Source organism: Alosa pseudoharengus, unplaced genomic scaffold (genome assembly GCF_046254945.1).
Source record: "Alosa pseudoharengus isolate Yale_2024_CS ecotype anadromous, Long Island Sound unplaced genomic scaffold, YU_APseudo_1.1 YU_APseudo_1.1_scf_11, whole genome shotgun sequence".
NCBI lineage: Eukaryota > Metazoa > Chordata > Actinopteri > Clupeiformes > Clupeidae > Alosa > Alosa pseudoharengus.
Genome location: NW_027468576.1, coordinates 39,179,393 through 39,201,524, shown reverse-complemented (window position 1 = coordinate 39,201,524; position 22,132 = coordinate 39,179,393). Strand labels below are relative to the sequence as shown.

Sequence of the window (22,132 nt, the reverse complement as noted above, 5' to 3'; positions counted from 1 at the left end):
GTCTTACAACATAAATAAATGCATTTATAGTGAAGTCAGATATGAGCATACAAAGACGCTTAGAACTCATGTTAAGCCTATAGATGTGCACTAAATGCGAATGCGCGATTTGATGCAGGCAAAAGTATCGACTGTTACTAACAAAGGTATTATAGCAATATTATAAATGTGGCGACGGAATAGCCTAGAACTTGGGTACGCCTAGCCTTTGCACTTGCGGTGATAACCAAAACTAATGTGAATCACGGACTATCCTACAACCAAAGAAAGTAAAGGAGATTATTTTTACCTGCGTTAGTTTATTAGTTTTACAGTTGACTAGTGATTAATGTTTCACAGAATTATAAACCACATGCTAAATTTATCAAAGTTCAATGTGTTTTCGAGTTTCTTTTGCAATGTAAACAATACATATAGCATCAAAGAGTATCTATGTTATCTAAATCTGTGGTATACCTTCCAACAAAGTAAACTGACAACAAATACTCCATTGCAACTAAGCTTAAACCTAAGTGTTACATGGCCAAATTAAAGTGTGTAGTGTTTAATTTATTTATGTGAATTGTATTATATATATACACAGATTATTAATCAAACGTTTCCCTTTTTTCCCCCTTTACAATATTTTTGTCTGGGGACTGGCAATATTTCCCTATGTTTAAAAACAGACTGACCTTACACACACACACACACACACACACACACACACACACACACACACACACACACGAGAGAGATATACATACATACATACATACATACATTATATATATATCTATATATCTATATATATATATATATATATATATATAGAGAGAGAGAGAGAGAGAGAGAGAGACAGAGAGAGCTGACGATCGTTGCCACGCTCAGGTCATTCAAGCTGTTATCGAAACTTAAAGGCAAATTATTTTTATGATGCCTAATATTATTTAGCCTACAGTAAAAAGAATGCGATGTCAAATGAATGGTGCACAACATTTCACATGTAACTGGTGTTAACACTAATATTATATGATCGCATGATTACAGCAATCGTTTTAATCCTATCAGCACTGAAAATCGCTGTACCTTCTCATATGATCTTGAAGCCACCGATAACAAATACACCAAATGTGTAACGTTAGGTTTCTCACTTGGCCCTTTAAATTCAGCTAGCAACCTGTTGACCATTTCCTTAAATCTGAGGCGGCCATTCACTAACGCTACCTCTAGAATATAGACGTCAGGTTGAACCATTTCTAAACATTAAAAACATTTGTTTTGATGTTAACATTTTCTCCACTATCAAGCAACGTTACTTTAATCAAAACCTTTTGACCAGCTTGATCTAACGGAGACTTCGAGAAATCGAGAGAAGAAAAAAAAGCTCGCAGCAGCGGTGGCGAAGGATGGATGTTAACGTTAGCTATCTGATTTCTTCAGTGGTCCAACTGATGTGGGCAGCAACAGTCATCTTCAGTAACGTTACCGCAGAAACAGCAGATTGCATTATCATTAAACCTAACTATTGTTTGAAACTACTGGTTTTATAGTTTACCTTCTGGTAAAGTTTAAAAGGTTAATGGGGTGTTTGCCAAGTTCAGAAAAAAATATTCGCCAACAACACCTTCAGAAATCTGGGATCAACTGTTCAGTGACGTTTCAAATGGTTCTGATTTTAACACTTCATTCGCAACATTTAAAAACAACTGACTGACTCCTTTCAATGACAGACTAATGTCTCGATTTGTCAACCACTGACTTTCGCTATTAGCTATCCAGCCCTCTGCAAGTTAATTGGCTAACTAGCCGACGGTAGGTACCCTTGCAAGCTACCGATAGCTAGCAAGGTGGGTAGCTAACGTAACCTCAGATTAGCGTATGAGCTAGCTGGTTACCACAGCTATCGCTAGGAATTATAAATGACTAGCTAACTAACTCAACAAGTTACTCAGCAAGCTGGCCTGGCTAGCTAACTGTTAGTTGGTTAGCTTCTTTAAAGGGTGTAGAATGAGGGGACATTTCTCTGTGAAGGACAAAAGTACTTCAACATCCAGTTACATGAAAAATAAAGTTAGAAAATCATGATCTCTACCTTGTGACAAAATATTTCTTCTTTTGTCGTGATTAGTTTTGCCCTGGCTGTGCTTTCTTTTCTCTCACTTGTTCGCTCGCCTCCAGTTGCTGCTGCTGCTGCTGTTGCTGAGTGTTGCTCCCGTTGGTAAGTAACTGTCTCCACGACTACAGTCTCTATGGCGCGCGGGGGTCTCGAGGCAACTGTTGCTACCCTTCTGTGCATACGTCAGTGTTTAAAAACAAAAGGGGTGTGGATCAAAGGTCCCTCCTACCCGCCACAGCTCTCCTTTCCCGCCCTGCACGCGAGAGTTGCAGAAACCCGCCAACCTCACGTTTGCACCGCGAAAGCTGTTGGTGTAGGAGCGAAACTCTTAGCTTGTAGGTGTCAAGCAAGCGGCAACAACACTTTTTTTTACAGTCTCTGGTGTCAAGTCACTATTAGTGGTACTGTCAGGTAGTACATATTTTAGCATAGTCTTCCATCCATTCCAAATGTAAAAATGTTTTACAGTGATGCAGAGACAAAAAAAATCATGACGTTAAGAAGCTGTCCATTTCTAGTGCTTGTATGATGTTCAAGTTCAAGTTTATTGTCATGTAATTCATTTTCAGTAATGACATTTCTTGTGCTCAAGAGCCAGCTCAACTTTAAAGAATAAATGAAATAGTAGTCATAAAAAAGGTATTCAGACCAAAATCAACTGATACATTTCTGCAGAACATTGTTTGCATTTTTGCACTTTTTTACATGAATGTCCATTAGGCCTTGGGAAACTTTAATTTGTAGTCTAGACTCTACATGAAGCATAAGTTTGTCATTGCAGTTAGAAGCAGGTAGGCCTACAGATGACGTCACGCTGATAAATACTGGGAGAGAATGTCTCTTGAGATGGGAAATTAGCCTAGGTCTATTAGCTGTTGGAATAGGGGTGGGACAATATATTAATTTCGGAATATTGTATCGCCAGGTGCTGGTGATATATCATAGGAATATTGCATACTGTATATGGATTGCATATTGCAAAATGGATTCCTGGCCATTTGACTTTCCAGAGTAACAAGGCCACCTCACGATTCTGGTGTTGGGGATAGGCCTATCAAATGAATGAGGGTAAACTTGTAGTGAAAAAGAAGAAAGTCACAAGAAGAAAATAAGCTAGACAGTAGGATGACTTTTCACTTTGTACTTAGAGTACATAATTCTTGTTTTATGCCTTCATTCTTCAGGTACACAGATATGATGCATCGTAAGATACTTTGTTGCAGTGTATCACTGTATTGTGATACCATCATTATCGTGGCCTCTCTATCAGAGAGTTAGCCTTTGATTTCTTTCAATAAAAATGAGATTTCACAATACTGTGATGTTGATATGTAATGCTCTAAGCGATGTTGGGTAATGCTGTTGACTTTCAAACAAAATAGAGAGCTAGCTCGCTACTCCCTCTCCCTTAGCTTGACGAGCCAGACCCACATCAAGATGTAAGGTCTGGGAACACACCATTCGCAGTGCTCAGTCCGAGGGGCGGGATAAACGTCTTTCACATTCCCTCTGCACGCAATAGGATAGCGCTGCAACTCATGAGTTGCATGCGTTTTCCGCTTGTTCAAACTTTTGCCAACTTAAGGCTGCAGTTGGCAAGTCTGACAGATTGAGGGGACTTAGCCAAAATTTTTAATGTTTACAACTCTCATGCCCCTCCCCCACTACCACTGAGCACCCTCTCATCAAGTTCGTGCTTGTCAGTGCACACCAGACTGTGATTGGCAGTCAGATCTCACACAGCCCTGTTCTGATTGGACCAGAAGAACCGGGAGCTGTGGATTTTTGCAAAATAACAAATAACAATCAAATAACAGGCTCTAGGTGGAGGTAGAAGTGCGGAGCATAGTGTCGGTTTCAGTGAATATGATCAAAAAATCTTGCCAACTGCCAACTTTGCCAACAAAGCTTAACTCGTGTCACACTGTTCGCCAGCAGCAGCATCCATCTTCTTTGTTTTTAAGTAGTAGCAGGGAATTCACGGCGAACCGTTGCAATTCTGCCATCATTATGTTAAGCCCGCCTACCGACTATAGGCTACACGATGTGATTGGCCTGATCAAAGTTTAATTTTTCCAGCTCGCAATTAAGCCAACGGAGAGTTGGAGGTTATCATTGGGGTTATCAAGTGGGCACCCTCATTCACTGATGTTTCGTCCCACGACACCTCATGAAGGCTTAACAGTGAAACCAGCATCCTGGAGACACTCCCCTCCAGTGGGCTGTCCACAGAGGCCGAGTTTTTTTTTACAATGTATTCAGGACACAGGTAGCTAATGGATGGTGAGGTGATGTTTGCTGTATGTGACAAAAATGTTTTAGCTTAGAAACCGCGTAACATTGCTTAGAGCACCTTTAACAAATCAAGTAGGCCACATAGGTTGCTGTCATTTGTTATTTATGCTGTCATTTGTCATTTGCACCACACTCTTAGCTAAAGGCTATTATGATGATTATTATTATTAGCAGCAGTAGCTGGGTCTACTTCACTATGGCAGCTACTGCTGCTACTACTACTTCCACTACTACTGCTAATGGTAATATAAGAGTAATAGCTATAGATGATATAGAACATTTCCTGAAGGAAAAGCCAGTGCATGCAAAGCAAAGGCAGGCCTACTACGAATGAGTGTGCTTGAGAATGAGTATGATTGGGTAAGTATGAGTGTAGGTATGGTTAGGGCCATCAAGTGTCAAAAAAAGGGGGAAAGGATGGGAGAGTGAGAGAGAAACAGAGAGGCTACCAAACCAGGGGGTAATTCAAAGTATGTGATTTAGTGGTAACCCTCCTAATAGAAGAGCTGTATGACTTCATTCTCCTAACAAATGTCATAGGGCTCTTGTTGTAGGAGGTTTACCATTTACTCTGAGTTAATTTACCCAGGTTTGTCACTACCACGTAGCCTACTTGGAATACCCTCCTGGTGTCAGAAACTGTTGTTACCACTTGATGGCGGTATATACCTACTGTAGATATAGCGACTCGGTAGACAGAGCTGCATATCAAGATGGCTCTGACTGCAGGCAGTTGCAGCAGCTACATCTCAGACTGCACAATATAATAATTTTGCTGGACATTTATTGCAAAAATATCTGTAACATCCATGCATTAGTCTACATAGTTTATAGGCCATAGTCTTGTGTATATAAATAGGAACCACACACAGCCTACAGGTGATGGTGATACGACGGCGGAGTGTAAAAGTGGGTGGGAGCCTGATGTTGGCGCTATTTTCATATGCTGATTGCTGACTTGTACTGCAGAATGTTTGCATTAAATAAGACCATTTCTAGTCCTCCTCACACATGCGCGCTGTCTGGGAAAGCGAGACAGACCTGTATCAGACTTGCGGCAGGTGGCAGGTGAATATTGTAAGTTAGGAAATAATTAGTAAGCAGACAGACTCATTACGTCTTAACCGCTTTGGAACAAGTTCAAGCGGTTTCCCTTCTCATCAAGTCCAGCACTTCAGGCGGCTGCGTGAACTTTTATAAACTGATCACTTGTATACGGTAAGTCCACTTAATAACGTTAGCGGTTATGATAGCAGGCTAACATATATGATACTTAACGTTACGTTAAAGAGGTAGTAATTAATAATGATGTATGGTTCGGTTTGACTGACAGATAGTTAACGTTAATCGGAAATGTTTGCGAACGTTAACAAGTGGACGGCATCGGGTCAACTCAAGTTCGTACATCCTCCTTGTACTTTCTTGGCCAGCCAAACTCCTTTCAATAAAAACTCGACGTCAGGATATACCCTGGCTCCAAGCTTCCGTTTTAATTAACAATGAGTAAAACTGAAAATAATACCAAACACGTGGAAGTCTTCAATATTTACACAATACAATAAAATCGATGAAACTGGGTAAAATCTTAATTTCTTCTTAATTTTCATTCAGTGTTGTAGCCACACACACACACACACACACATTGACGCCAAAGGCTTTTCCTGCTTAAAAACTAACTTTACCGCCTTGTCTTACCAAGTTGTCTGCTGTAGGTCACTTCAAATATAATATAAAATCATTCTTAAACTTTTATACGTTCACGAGTGACACATTTTACCTGCAAGTTGCTCTTTAAGTACAGTTATTTTTTCTGTATCTCTCTCGGGGGTCCTATCTCTTAATCAGCATTTTGTTTATCTTGGTTAAAATATTTAACGTTACTTTTGGATATTATTAGCTTTATGTAGGCTACTTTAGTAGTGATTTAGAGAAATGTGACACATTAACGGGCTAACGTTAGATCTTTCTTGAGATCCTGTGCTGATACTCCTGTACAGCAAAATGGATCTCCATTGAATTAGACACGCAGATGTAGTCACATGCTCACTATCAAAGCCATCGTTGCCTGCATCAACTAACTTCAATTTAGTGGTTGGGAGAAACCTAGTTGCCTTTCGTAAACTATAATAAAACAGCTAGCTGTCCACTGAAAATATTATTATACCTCAATATGAACGCCTATAGACAGCCTATCTGTTTACAAGCTGCGTATGGGGATGAAAAAGTGGAGTTGGAAGAACGTGCACCTTATACAGTTTGAGAAGCAGATCGCTTAACACGTGTTTCCGCTAACTTGACAAATGGTGAAAATGACCATGTGTATATTATTTCTATAGAGTAATTCGGCTATATCTATATTAAATGTATTGCAATTCTCAATATCACCCAAATCGGCATAGCATGAACTGTTTTTCTGTGATGTTAATCAGATAATAAGGCCCCCACGTCCGCATTAAATGTTCTGTCTATCAAATTTATTTTGACTTAAGAATTTCATGATTAGCCAATTAGCCTTCTCCCTAATAATGATAACATGGCCCAAGCAGAGTTATGCGCAATATACGTGAGAGACATTTGGACAATACTTTAGAGATGCGTTGGGGGAAACACTCATAGGAAAAACTGTCGTAAGGTATAAGCTACCTTTCAAGCCCTCGTAGCCACAGTAACGGGGGAATTATTGACCGTGTTTGTGCCGATAACTAGGATGTGTTGCAATATTGTAACACTGTAAAATTAATCATTGGTCTAAATTAAATAACACAATAATCGACATGACGACATCTGAATGGAAATGCGTAGCCTAGTTGCTCATGTTGTCAATAATGTCATGCTCGGAAACGGCATAGTGTTCAGAGCTGATAAAACCTCGGAACGAACTGATGTCAATGCCCGGTAGTAACCTCGGGATGCTGACATGATTGCCACGAAAAGACTGCACCAATGATGAGGAGGTTTGCTGGTCATGTGTCCGTGGGGTGCAATGCTATGTTTTTTACGTCTAGCATCGTAATTGGCAGATGCGATCTGGCTACAGTGGAAAGACACGTTTGGCGTTCTATTTTGGTGAGCGCCCGAGAGTGTCATTCTGGTATTTCGGTCACGTGAGAAAAGGATGGGTGCTTTTGATTTAGGCTATATTTCTGTATATGAACAGAATTACAGCTCTTAGCAAATCTATTAAAAAAGGCGAAAAAATAAAGCAGCAAGAGGCAGTTTCTGTACATATGTCATATATTATGTAGGAATGTATTTGTTCTTGTTTTAAGATAATACGATAGTTCATTCATTCATGACTTATAATGTTATTTCCCCAGAAGCCTGACATGGCGTTGATGGTCATTAAGCTCAGTACATTCAGTCAGCTGGACCTTCCCCTTAGTGTGTTAGCTTGGGTCCAGAATCATAGAGACCCAGACTGCCATGGATGGGGGAAAATATACATGCTCTTTTCAATATACTGTTCTTTTAGTAATCTTTAACTGTAATCATGAATGTGAGTCGTGAATAAGAAACAGATAATGAAGTGTGTGGATTTGGGGCAACCTTTGTCTTTTTTATTGATTAACTGTGAGGCAGTTTGTGTTGACTACCTGTGATGACCAGCAATCCAGGAAGTGATGATACGAGACCGTTTAGCAGGTGGCTGTGAAACTCCATGGCTAGAGATGAGATTTTGGGGGGAAGTCCTCAAAGAAGATGACTAAATACAAATGGCTGCAGTTGATTTTTAATTGAAGGAGGAACACAAAACCTGTTTTGCTCTTTTACTAAGTGTTCTGTATCAAATTGCCCCTCTGTTCTCCACTCTGAAATGCCCAAAGCAAAGTCTGTGTCTGACTTAAGGGCATACTTGGCTGATTGTGGTATGGCAGTGCAGAAAATCAGGTTTACTGTCCGGATTAGCTTACTGGAGCTTCTGAGAAATGTCTCCCTTACCTTAAGCTGTTCCACAGCATCGGTATATGTCATGACCAGTTGAGCTACTAAAAAATGAATTTGCACATGCAAACAGTGTCACTGCAGCGTTCCCTATGATGTTAATATTTAACTGCAAGTTACGCGGGGGGCCTGGAGGCCTCAGTGACACCTGATAGTGAACCTTTGTTCAGGTGTTCAGACGAACACTAAATTTGCACCCAAGGACGTTTCGTTGCACTGTTTGTTCTGGAACTTGTCCTGTTATGTAAGTGGGCATTACAAGATCTCTAGGTTCTTCTGTTCCCTTGACTACTGAGCTGATGTTCATCACGTGAGGCTGACTAAATTGTGTCCCCGCTTAATAGTTCACTGCCTCACGCCATTCGCCATGCAAACAATCACACAGAGATTTCACTCAGAGGAGAAAGGCAGCGACGGCATCGACTGGGTAGTTCATAATGTAGGACTAATCAGCCCACTACACTGGGTAATTTATAATGTAGGACTAATCAGCCCACTGCACTGGGTAATTTATAATGTAGGACTAATCAGCCCACTGCACTGAGTACTTCATAATGTAGGACTAATCCCCACTGCACTGGGTAGTTTATAATGTAGGTCTAATCAGCCCACTGCACTGGGTAGTTTATAATGCAGGTCTAATCAGCCCACTGTGCTTGCCACTAGCTGACTTTGGCAAGCAGACAGGCTCCGGTTTCAGCTGAAATCTAAAAACACTATGAGGCCTTCAGGATTCTTTGCTGCTTGGCGTGGCTGCTCCTCATGCTTGTCTCTTGACGTACATAAGACACCAGCAGCAGTCAGAGTGGAGACTGTAATGTGACATTGTGGCTAGGGTTGGGTATCGTTTGAATTTGAACGATTCCAATTCCGATTTTTTTAAGAGGCAGGGTCAAAAAAAGTTTAGGATATTTTAAATGAGCTAGCTAACCAACGGTCTTTCTCAGGGTATCTGCACATTTTCCAAGTGCAAATTTAAAGACTTTTAAGACCTTTTCAAGACATCTAAATGAAACTTAAAGACTATACCACGGCAAAAAGATATATATGACTGTTTATGCAATAGTTTTTTTCCCCTACTCATTTTAACCCCTACCCCATTTTGGATGTCTACAGAAGTTACCAAATATATTTTGGCGAAAGAAAAATAATTGTGTGTGAATTACCTTCAAAGCTATAAATGACCAATTTTAGGGTCTGGGCTGCTTGCTTTTGAAGCTGGCTGTACATATTTGGTTTTGCTTACTGCTGAGGCAGACTGTTCTTCACCTGTGTCTGTAGTAGCCTAGGCTACTTGCCAAAGGCATGTGCACTGGACTGGATTCCCTTCAATATTTTCTTCAAAGTTAGACTAAGCTATTTACATATTTTAATAAGCCTACTTTATATAATTTACTATGTGCATCTATTGTCCAATATGCAGCACAGCAAATTAAAGTTAATCCACTGCTTTACATTTTGCATACCAGTTGTATCTAAACCAACCAAAGCTTGACTGAAACATTGTAAAACCATTTTTAAATGAATTAAGAGACAGGTCCTCCTCGCATAATCCTGCTGAAAACTGCTGGTTACATCTCAGCACGCACGTATTATGAACGCACGTTTTTTTTATGTAGCCAGTCGCCGACATTCAAAAAATATGCGATTATAGTTCACAACTTTTGCGAAGTAGGCCTAGCCTACTGGGAAACGCTGGCAAGCAAGCTGCTGACAGATATTACAGGTAGGCTATTATAACTTAGACAGATATTTTCTTCCCTAGGCTAGGCCAGCAACACACAAAGATGCAAACAGATCAACTTAACATTATATAGTATTTCCTCCTGATTGCGAAGCACTGCACATAATTTGACCAGCAGTCTTCGCGTCCATAGTTTGTGAAACGATGCTGCGTCCGAGCAACGATTTTAGATGCCAAGCGCAACTCCAAAAAGGAGAACAAATGAGCGTCCGGCTTGAGGCTGCGCCGGACGCCGGATAGGGCTTTTAAAATCCATATGTCCGGCCTAAATTCGAACGTATGGCCAACCTATCGCTCTTTCTCCCGCTCATTCTACCGTAGGCTTCCTCATTCCACGTAGGCTACGTATATCTCTCTGGCCTCAGCTACACCACGAAAACGTCAGGCATATTATTTTGTAGGCCTACATAGGCCTACTGTATTATTACCGTTTTCACACCTTTAACCACACCCGTGAAAAACATCTTCACTCTGCAACCACTACACTTCCTCCCGTAGCCTAATAGCCTAGTCACTTATACAATTGCGTTTTAAATACACGAAACTGGATTGAGACATCACTCGCTCCCTTGCACTCGCTGGCGGTCCCATACGCACATTTAATACCTCTCGAAAATTCAGTTGTATTTAAGACTATTTAAGGATCCGCGGGAACCCTGCTTTCTGAATGAAATAGTCTGACCTTCTCCATGAATTTTAATTCTATGAACTATGCGCTTCTTCTTTGGTGTTCCGCCGTTTCTTCTTCAGGTCGGCGGACTGGGAATCGAAACTAGGAATCGAAATTTAATCTTTTGAACGATTCCGGGAAAATAGCGAAGATAGTCCCGGTTCCAACCAATACTCGATATTCGATACCCAAGCCTAATTGTGGCCCAGGCACAGCACCACACGTGCAGCATCAGTCGGGAGAAGCATGTTTATTTCTGCAAGTTTTCCCTCGCACTTGCTCTATTGGCCACCTGAGCGAAACAGGAAATACTGGTATGAGCTGTCTGACAGGCTAGCCTCTCCTGACTCATGCTTAAACCACGCAGACTGAGGAGGACCGAGACCAATGGTTACCACCGGTTACCACCGGGAGCCTGTAGACGGAGATTGATGATCAGTATCAGTGTGTGCATGGTGTGATGTCGTTAGACTGGAAGAGCCGCATGCTGCAGAGGATGAGGTTGTGGCCTGAATGGCACATTCTGATCAAGACTCACACACACACACCTCACCCACACACACACACCTCTCACACACACACACACCTCACCCACACACACACAAGCCTCTTTTGCATACAAGCTAAAGGAAGGGATGATGGGAAATGTGACCCTCCATTTCCCCACTGCTTACAGGACACGGTCAGCCCACCGGTCAGTTGGTCAGGCCACCGGTCAGTTGGTCAGACAGGTCTGTGCAAATATTGTGTCAGAGATGCAACACCCCTGATTGAGCGCCGATAACCATCGACCTGCTTATCTTACAACAGCGAAGCATAACACTGCTGTGGGTGTGTGTGTGTGTGTGTATAAAAATGAAATGTGTGCATGCATTTTCTCAGCTGTGGTCTTTATTTCCACAGTTGATAATGAGGGGGGGGCTCTTTTTTTTTATTATTAATAAAAGTGTTATATCCATCACATTGTCTAAAGCAGGTCAGTCGGCAGCCGCTGTGGTGTATTGATACTTGCGTCCGTCCTCTCGTCTCCTGCCGGTTCCGTGTGCTGTGTTGTGGATGTCCACCGGCTGCATCCTTAGCCAGCGCAGCTGCGTCTGCAGCCTCTGCCCAGGCGGATGCGGAGAGCACCGCACCGAATCACCCCAGCTGTTTGTCCCATAGTAACCCCTCCACATTTGCATTGCCAGCGTGAGTGTGTTTGAGTGGGGGGTGTGTGTGGAGGATGTGAGGAGGAAGCCCCGCCCATGCTGCTTTCACTGGAGCCCTAGCCTCCATATTTGGAACATGAGCTTTGTGGTGTGAGACGATTCAGCCAATCAGGGCGAGCGGAATGCTTGATGTGTACTGTGGGAAGTGTGTGTTTGAGGAAGTAGAGAGGGGAAGGGGGGGGTTGGGGATCTGGGTGGGTGTGGCTAGAGGGAAAAGCCGAAAGCTGTGTGAATGTGTGTGTGAGATGATGTGTTCTAGTCAGTAGCAAAGGCAGTAAGGGGAGGCTCACATATTTCAGTCGACCGGCGTTTAGAAAGCTCCTTAAAAACAGCTTTGATTTCACAGACGCTTTCCAGGGAAACCACATCAATACCAACATCATTCCAAAGATGCACTGTAAGTTTTTCATTTTGAAATTCTTAATTTGAATTCTTGGAATACAAGTGATGCTACCATGTTACCATTACTTTGATTGTATGCAAATGTGACCAGTAAAAGTTCAAATGTAGGCTCCATTAAATAGTAATGTCGATTTAAATCGAGAAATTCTACAAGTGCCTTAGTAGATGCTAGAGATCAGGTAGAGATGCTGAAGACTCCTCTGGACTGGGTGGTGCGTTCTTGTGATACTGCAGTCTATGATTCATTTATGGTGATGGTGCTTGATCTTATTTGATGTGAGGCTCTCTTCTGGGGCTTGTTGCATGTGATCACACACACGGGAGAGAGAGAGAGGGAGCTTATGATCCAGAGATCCAGACGGTCGCCAGCAGCAGGCGGGTTAGTATAGGGAGCCGGCTTGCACTGGGAGGAGCACACGCTTAGTGGTCATTCATTCGTTCAGACGGAGTTGCAACAGACGGCAGGAGGCAGATCTGGCTTCCATACAAACGGTCATTTAAAGCCGGCATTAACAGGACTGGCCGTCTAGATCAGGAACTGGGGCATCCAGACTCTGGTCCTGGTGGTAGATGTGGTGCTTTTTACCCCTCCAGCCGTCTAGATCAGTGTTGTGGCGGCTATGTTGTGTTTGTGCTTACGTGTCGGTTGGTTTGTGTACATTTCAGGCGCTGGGTGTGGCTGTGTGTGTGGCTGTGTGAGTGTGTGTGTGTGGCTGTGTGTGTGTAAGGGGGGCTCTCTGGCGTGGGATGGACCCCTCCCCCAGCTGTCGTTTGATAATGCTGTCCTCCCACCCAGAGAGTGAGCTGCATACCTCCCACCCCCTACACACACGACCCTGCACAGGACACACACAACCCTGCACAGGACACACACGACCCTGCACAGGACACACACGACCCTGCACAGGACACACACCACCCTGCACAGGACACACACCACCCTGCACAGGACACACACAACCCTGCACAGGACACACTTCAGCCTGTAGTGCAGCCGTTGCTACCCTCTGAGTGTGTGTGGATGCAGTGAGTCCGTGAGCAACAGGGGAGGACAGGTGTGGATGTGTGCCCTTTTCTCTCATAAAGCTTTGCTCAGCTCTCTGAATCATGACCGAGGTCATAATGCCCTGTGACTGGTGATGTCATTAGTACTCTCTGTGTGTGTGTGTGTGTGTGTGTTTTCCAGGAGTCTCATTTGGGTAAGATCCCTGTAGGGTTCTTCCAAGGGGGGAAGCAAAACAATTAGCTGAGCTGAACAAGCAGCACCTCAAGGAGCAGGAAGCCCAACTGCTCTGGTCACTGCTGATTAAACCATCAACAGAAGACCTCAAGTGTGAACATATGAAATGCTCAGGGTTTAGTCACATTTCATGTATTGCCATTTACCTGAGCTTGCGTTTCGCACGTAACAGACTGAGGTGAGGTTTTCCTCTTGGCTACTGGAAGGTCAGGTGGCTAGTCGCCAGGCCATGTCTCACTTACTTGAGTTTTTAGTTTAGTCATTAGAGTGATGGAGAGAAAGAGAGGGGGATGAGGGGGAGAGATGGGGAAACACCCAGGGGGGATATTTCCTGAGGAATGTGTAGAATATGAACTCCTGTGGGCTGAGCACCCCTCCCTCTCTCTGCCCCCCCCCCCCCCCAAACCCATGACTCCCCATAGCGAATGCAGCAGTTGTTTGGGCGGTGCAGCCAGGCAATTTAGGCATGACCACACACTCCTCCCCCACACATGCAGGAATGAACCTCCACACACACACACAGTATCCCCCATTCATTATGTCTGGGGGAGGGGGGGGGGGCTGGGGGTGTGTGTAATGAGGGCCTGAGGGTGTTGTCTGGAGGTGAGGGCTGAGCTCCATGGGCTGAGATGAGCCCAACAACATGCCTGAGAACCGCCAGAGAAGTGTGAGATGAGCCCAACGCCAGAGGAGTGTGTGTGTGTGTGAACCAACCGCCAGAGGAGTGTGTGTGAACCAACCGCTAGAGGAGTGTGTGTGAACCGGCAGAAGAGTGTGTGGGTTAGAGCAGTGCACTGGGCCAACATGGGTCAAGTCTCACGACCTGCTTCTCTCTAACCGGCGGAATTTAGTTTGGAAATGTTGCGAGATGGGCGTTGGAAGCGGAGGCAGAACATGTCTTCTCTCATAGGTAGGCTATGTCAACATCAAAGGCATTACGTCAATGACGGCCTTTGACTAAAAACCTTTAGAAACATGTCTTTAATCCAGACTGCAAATCATTTCGCAACCCCTCCAAAAGTCCCCAGGTTAAGAACCGCTAGGCTTGAGGATTGCAGTGGTGTGCTGAGCACCAGAGGGCCTGTGTGACCCGCCAGAGGAGTGTGTGTGTGTGACCCGCCAGAGGAGTGTGTTTGACCCCCCAGAGGAGTGTGTGTGACTCGCCAGAGGAGTGTGTTTGACCCCCCAGAGGAGTGTGTGTGACTCGCCAGAGGAGTGTGTTTGTGGGCTATAGGAATGTGTTTGTGGGATAGAGGAGTGTGTTTGTGGAGTGTGTGTGGGCTATAGGAGAGTGTGTGTGTGGGCTATAGGAGTGTGTTTGTGGGATAGAGGAGTGTGTTTGTGGAGTGTGTGTGGGCTATAGGAGTGTGTGTGGGGATAGAGGAGTGTATGTGCGCTATAGGAGTGTGTTTGTGGGCTATAGGAGTGTGTGTGTGGAGTGTGTGTGTGGGCTATAGGAGTGTGTGTGTGGGATAGAGGAGTGTTTGTGGGCTATAGGAGTGTGTTTGTGTGCTATGGGAGTGTGTTTGTGGATGTGTGTGTGGGCTATAGGAGAGTGTTTGTGGGATAGAGGAGTGTGTGTGTGGGCTATAGGAGTGTGTTTGTGGGATAGAGGAGTGTGTTTGTGGAGTGTGTGTGGGCTATAGGAGTGTGTGTGGGGATAGAGGAGTGTATGTGCGCTATAGGAGTGTGTTTGTGGGCTATAGGAGTGTGTGTGGGCTATAGGAGTGTGTGTGTGGGATAGAGGAGTGTTTGTGGGCTATAGGAGTGTGTTTGTGTGCTATGGGAGTGTGTTTGTGGATGTGTGTGGGCTATAGGAGTGTGTGTGTGGGCTATAGGAGTGTGTTTGTGGTCTATAGGAGTGTGTGTGGGCTAGAGGATTGCAGTGGTGTGTTGAGCAGTAGAGAGCCTGTGGGGTTGAGATCATCAGATTACCTGCGCTGCGCTGTCATGCCTACCTAATCTCATCTGGGTAATATGGGTTTGGATCTCGGAGCTTCAACTGTCCGGCACTGTTAATCAACACCGATAACCAGCTTATTCTGCTGGGCAGAGGAGATAGCCGTCTCTTTTAAAAGGAGGGTGGACAGATTGCCATTGGTCATTTGGTTGTGCGTATGGCTAGAGGCATCTCACAAGCCTGCTCTCTCTCCCTATCTTACCCACACAGCCCTCAGTTTAGAGATTTAGCCTACAGTACAGTACAGTGGCTGTTGACTATTACACATTTCCATGGCGTCTATGAGTGGTGACGGAGATGTATCGTGGCTGGAGTGTGTGTATCTTATAGACTTGGTATAGACTTGGTCACGTGTTTATGGAGGATGCCATGGTAACCCATGGCTTGGTCACATGTTTATGGAGGATGCCATGGTAACCCATGGCTTGGTCACATGTTTATGGAGGATGCCATGGTAACCCATGGCTTGGTCACTTGTTTATGGAGCTCAGTCTGCAGGTCCTTCCGAGAGCAGTGGACTGACGAGCATGTTGCGCAGTAGTGAGAAATGCTCCAGTCTGCTCCAGTGCCTTGTGTTTTCTCTTTGGCTTTTACACACACACACACACACACACACACACACACACACACACACTCACACACACACACACACGCATACTCACACGAAAACACAGTGTGCACACATCTCCACCCAGCTGTTGCCATCAGCTCCGTCTGCCTGAGGTCTTGATGGTGCTGAGCCGTGTGGCTGAGTGACCAGTGGCCTTGTGTGTGTGTGTGAGTGTGAGTGTGCCGTGTGGCTGAGTGACCAGTGGCCTTGGCCGTCCGTGGCTGGCCGCAGTGCTGGCTGACTGTCCTCAGTGGACAGTAAATCTCTCTGGATCGTGTGTGTGTGTGTGTGTGTGTGTGTGAGTGAGTGAGTGTGTGTGTGTGTGCAAAAGCCAAAGAGTGTGTGTTTGGCCCTGGCAGGGATGTGAAATCCAATAAAGTGTCCAGTATGATGGACCGGTGCTAGCAATGCATTTATGAGGTGGAGTTGTTTGTCCGGCAGGAAGACGCTTTATTCAGACCAGTGAATTAGCGGAGAGTAAATGAACTGTGTTTTGTTTTCCTCATGTCTTAATCTCTCTGCCTACCTGCCCCTCACACAAACACAATATTTGGTTTGCCTGAGCTAATTAATCAGGCATCATCAGTCATCATAAAGTCTACACATACACACACACACACACACACACACACACGGTTTAATGACCACCTGATTGTATGACGCCATGGGTCTACTGAGGCTCCATAAAGCAATAAACTCACCTGTAGACGCATCTGTTGTTTGACCTTGACAGTGACCGCGTGTACATCTGTTGTTTGACCTTGACAGTGACCGCGTGTGAGCCTGCCTCCATGTCCGGTGCCGTGGTGATGGACGCCTCTGCGGGGGACGCCAGCTACCTGCAGTCCTGCGGGACGGGAGACAGCGCCGCTTCCCTGGAGGACGTTACCGCGGAGTCGGCAGCCAAGTGAGGAACACCCCTCTCCCTCTTCATCCTCCTCTCCCTCCTCCTCTTCATCCTCCTCTCTCTTCATCCTCCTCTTCTTCCTCCTCTCTCTTCATCTTCCTCTGCCTTCTCCTCCTCCTCCTCTCCCTCTTCCTCCTCCTCCTCTTCCCTTCTATCATTCTCTAATTCTGCATCTCGTCATCTTCATCTTCCTCTTCCTCCTTGTTGTCATCATCCCTCTTGTCCTCTCCCTCTCCACCCTCTTCCTCTTAGTCCTCATCTCTCTGTCTGTCTGTCTGTGTGTGTGTGTGTGTGTGTGTGTGTGTGTGTGTGTGTGTGTGTGTGTGTGTGTGTGTGTGTGTGTGTGTGTGTGTGTGTGTGTGTGTGTGTGTGTGTGTGGTTTATGGTGCAGCTGGTTGTTGCTTGTAAACCAGATAGCCCTTCTCTGGTTCATAAAGCATTGCCTAAGATAAGAGCTGCTCAGAGAGAGAGGAAGGGTGTGGCCTGTTGCCAGGGCATCGTGTGTGTGTGTGTGCCAGGGCATCATGGCTGGATACGTTACATGGCTGTCACAGCCAGGCTACACCGGGTGCACAGTTGAAGCGATCCATTTGTGGAGTGTACAAATACTTTTAGGAGACTTGGTCTAATTTGTTCAAATGTACGCACTCCTCTAACGGAGCGCTTCAGTTTCGTGCCTGGTGTAGGCTCCCTGTCAGGCTTCACACTGTGTGTACTAGTATACTAATAATAGAGCAGTTTATAAGATTATTGCGCTCAGTTGGTTGAGTTATTGTTTTAAAGGGGGGGGGGGGGGGCTAATAATAACATGGATTAATAGTAACATGGATTAGAATGGGTAATGTCCCTGAAATTTCCCTAAAACCCTGCCAGAGGTGGGAAGTGGAGGTTTCGCCACATGACCAGGCAGATTAGAAATGGGTGATGTCACACCGGGGGGGGGGGGGGGGGTGGTTTAGAATTGAATGTTGCGCCATATGACGAAATAGATTAGAAATGGGTAATGTCAGAATTCCCCTGTCAGTCCTGAGTGTGTGTTTGAGGCTTGACGGTAGGAAGGTAGATGTCCTTTAATCCCTCCGTGGTAGCTGTAGCTGTAGCTGTAGAGGGGGGGGGCATTCCCCAGGCTGATGCCGCTGCTCATACTGACCTGGATTCTGGGAATCTGGGAATCTGGGAATGTCATTAACGCCCCCTTCCTCTCCCTCTTCTTCCCTTTTTCCGCTGGACTTTCCAGCGAGTCGTCAGAGGAGGAGTCGGCCTGCGAGAGAGAGGAGGAAACGAGCACACACACCACACACACACAAGGTGAGCACACACACACACACACACACACACACAAGGTGAGCACACACACACACACACACACACACAAGGTGAGGGAGAGGAGGAAACGAGCACACACACCACACACACACACAAGGTGAGCACACACACACACACACACACACACAAGGTGAGCACACACACACACACACACACACACAAGGTGAGCACACACACACACACACACACACACACACAAGGTGAGGGAGAGGAGGAAACGAGCACACACACCACACACACACAAGGTGAGCACACACCACACACACACAAGGTGAGCACACACCACACACACACAAGGTGAGCACACACCACACACACACAAGGTGAGCACTCACCACACACACACAAGGTGAGGGAGAGGAGGAAACGAGCACACACACCACACACACACACAAGGTGAGCACACACACCACACACACACAAGGTGAGCACACACACACACACACACCACACACACACACACACGATGAGGGAGAGGAGGAAACGAGCACACACACACCACACACACACACATCACACACACACACGGTGAGCACATACACCACACACACACAAGGTGAGCACACACACAAAGACAGAAGAATATCCACAGGCAGATGGTCCTTTATATGGCCCTCAAAAGGCACACACTCTTTCAGGTTACACTGTATTTTGTATATCTTCCCAACAAAAACTGAAGAGCCAAGTTTGTTTTTAGCAACCTCACATCAACCACTCACACACACACACACTCACACACACACACACTCACACACACACACACACACACACACACACACACACACACACACACACACCCCTGGGCCTTAGCTCTTGAACTCAGTTTTTATAGAACACATAACAACATGCTAAAACTGTGTGTCTGGTCACAGTAGCCACATTTACATGGACACTTTTTGTCGTGTTGTCATGTGTGTAACTAGCCAGAGGTCAGCTGAATCAAATGGCCGTTGGCCTGCCCATCTCCCTGCTGCTGCCAGGCCTGGGCATGTGATGGCCTGATCAGAGGAAACGAGCTCCGTCACACTCAGAGTGGGGCGTCTGACTCAACTGTGACTCACCCCGCATGGAGCCAATAAGGTCACAGCACCCAAGTTAGAGACCCCACAGAGAGCCAATGAGGTTGCAGCAGCCAGTCTGAGACCCCACAGAGAGCCAATGAGGTTGCAGCAGCCAGTCTGAGACCCCACAGAGAGCCAATGAGGTTGCAGCAGCCAGTCTGAGACCCCACAGAGAGCCAATGAGGTTGCAGCAGCCAGTCTGAGACCCCACAGAGAGCCAATGAGGTTGCAGCAGCCAGTGAGGGTGACACCTGTGACTTGGCTCTGTTCAGGGTCTCATCCTGTTCCTGCCCCCTGTTTCCTGTTTCCAGCACTGAGCCCAGCCCAGTGTCATCACTTCCTGCTGATAGGGATCATGGTGGACAATGGGAAAGCATGTCCTGTTTGGCCTCACTGACCTAGTCAGCATTTCTCTAGTGACCCTACGCATCTTACGCAACGCCAGTCTGACTGACCCCAAAGGAATGTTGCTCTGTGTTCCACTAAATGACAGGCGTCATATTCTTTGTGTTCAGCGTTTACCGTATCAAATGAAGAATATGCCCTGTGAGCCATTTCAGCCCTGTTATCTGACTATTACTTTTACTCTGGAGTACAAAAGCTCCCTTAGAAATACTACTGGTGACCTTGTGTGTGGCCTTTGTGGAGAGTGGGTGACCTGGCCCTGTGTGTGTGTGTGTGTAAGCGTGTCTGTGTGTGTGTCTGTAAGTGTGTCTGTGTGTGTGTGTGTCTGTATGTGTGTGTAAGCATGTGTGTGTGTGTGACCTCGGCTGTTCTGGCCCTGATGATAAAGTGTAGGCAGCTCTCTGGCTCCCGGATGCGCCGTGACCTTGTTTACGTTAAAGTGCTCCACAGCTGCAGAACAACACGGCGCTCAGCAGCCTGTCAGCATCCAACTCCAGAACGTTCCTCGGCCCAGTTCCTCCTGCTGCTGCTGTTGTTTGGGGTTACACAACCGCCCGCGCGGCCGATCTGGGTCAGTGAGCCTGCTGCCGTGCGCTACAGCTCCGTGACACACACTGGACACATGGACAGCAGCCCATATGTTATCCCTGTGTGTGTGTGTGTGTGTGTGTGTGTGTGTGTGTGTGTGATGGCTTTGACAGCTTTAGTTATGCACTGTGTCATGAGTTGCTTCTTAATCTCAGTTTTAAAAAAACGTGTCACTTTGTTATGTTATCCCAATCCTTGTGTGTGTGTGTGTGTGTGTGTGTGATGGGCTTGACAACTTTAGTTACACACTGTCATGAGTTGCTTCTTAATCTCCGTTTTAAAAAGTTTTTAAAACATGTCACTTTTTATGTGTTTTTTGGGCATGCTGCAACCTACTGTACCATTGTCTTAATTCATCTCTTAATCCCTAATCCAAGGCCCTGTTGCTGGCCCGTAATCAGAGATTAGAGTGTTCTAGTAGTGATGATGCAACCTCAAGGCCACAATCTCCACTGTTGCACTGTTGGGGAGATCATATGAGTCAGAATGTGAGTCATGATGATGAATGGGTGAAGATACCTGAAAAAGAGGGGGATTTTGAGAGTGTGTGTGTGTGTGTGTGTGTGTGTGGAGGGGGGGGGGTGATTTTGCGCCTGTCATGGCTCAGCGTGAGTGTCCCTAGTCTAGCTGCACACGGTCCAGTCTGTCGCACCAGAACTCACATGGCTGCTGATTCCGATTCTGGAACCCTGATCTGGTTCTGACCTGGTCCAGTCCAGGAAGACTAAATAGACAGGACATGAGGGGGAAGGGCACTGCAACACCTAAGTGTGTGGGGGTGTGTGTGTTTTTACACACGCATCATTCTTGAAAGATCACATTGATATCTTTGGCCAATTGGGTGTTCCTAGCCCTCTGATTCTCCTGTATATCTGCAATTTGTTGAAATGAATTAATAAGACAAATGAGATGATCAAGTAATTAATCAAGTAAAGATCAAGTAATGAACTCGTAAAGTAAAACCCCATTAATAAGCCCAACCTGCTCTCCGCAGCCAACGCCGTGCGGCCCAACTCTCTGGCGGTGACCGCGGCGGCGAGCACGGGTCTCTGGACCACGCACGGCGACGGGGAGGTCAAGCTGAGGATGTCCGAGTCGGGCCCAGGGGCCGAGCCTGCGCTGACCGTGCACCAGATGTTCCACGCCTCAGTGGAGCGCTTCGGAAGCTACACCGCCCTCGGCTGGAAGGAGGCGGACCAGTGGAAGACCATGAACTACCGGGAGTACTACCAAAGCTGCCGCAACGCCGCCAAGAGCTTCCTCAAGGTGTGTGTGTGTGTGTGTGTGTGTGTGTGTGAGAGAAAAATAGAAACATAGAGGATCCCGTCCGTAGGCCAAAAAGCTACATGAAAACATATGTTTAGTGTATGAAAAGCGTTAGAGTTAAAGAGTTAACTCTAAACTGGTAAAGTGTTGAGTTAACTCTAAACTGGTAAAGTGCTAAAGACATGTTGAGGTTTAACACTTGAATTTAATGTGTTGGTTGGTGGGGGAAAATCTTGTGAATATTAAGTTGATAAACCTATTGGTGTTCTTTGAAAGGCATGAGTTGTTTCCTCTTCAGTCAGCTGTTAAAGCCAAGTGCTCAGAGGAAGTGCTCTTGAACCGGTCAGTTCTCCAAACAGAAGAAAGTTAAACAAAAGGGAAGAGTGAATAACAATGTCTGCCTGTGGGTT

The 22,132-nt window shown here is 45.7% G+C and overlaps 2 protein-coding genes across 7 annotated transcripts in view; one reads left to right on the top strand and one right to left on the bottom strand.

The window, feature by feature from the left end:
- The window catches only part of rfx2 (regulatory factor X, 2 (influences HLA class II expression)), a 38,881-nt gene extending 36,614 nt beyond the window's left edge, over positions 1-2,267 (bottom strand). The window contains exon 1 of one of the 2 annotated variants that reach the window (XM_076279149.1): positions 2,075-2,267. The gene's annotated coding sequence lies outside the window, so the exon portion shown is untranslated. The remainder of the gene's footprint in view (positions 1-2,074) is intronic. The other variant, XM_076279148.1, reaches the window with a different exon arrangement.
- Positions 2,268-5,367: 3,100 nt separating this feature from the next.
- acsbg2 (acyl-CoA synthetase bubblegum family member 2) overlaps positions 5,368-22,132 on the top strand; it is a 31,233-nt gene continuing 14,468 nt past the window's right edge. Inside the window, exons 1-4 of one of the 5 annotated variants that reach the window (XM_076279141.1) lie at positions 5,368-5,611; positions 16,938-17,076; positions 18,314-18,384; positions 21,451-21,722. In XM_076279141.1, coding sequence (XP_076135256.1) covers positions 16,961-17,076; positions 18,314-18,384; positions 21,451-21,722 — 459 coding nt within the window. In that variant the 5' untranslated portion in view covers positions 5,368-5,611; positions 16,938-16,960. Of the gene's footprint in view, positions 5,612-12,203; positions 12,355-16,902; positions 17,077-18,313; positions 18,385-18,591; positions 18,648-18,806; positions 18,827-21,450; positions 21,723-22,132 lie in introns of those variants that run through there. The other 4 variants (XM_076279140.1, XM_076279142.1, XM_076279143.1 and 1 more) reach the window with 4 other exon arrangements.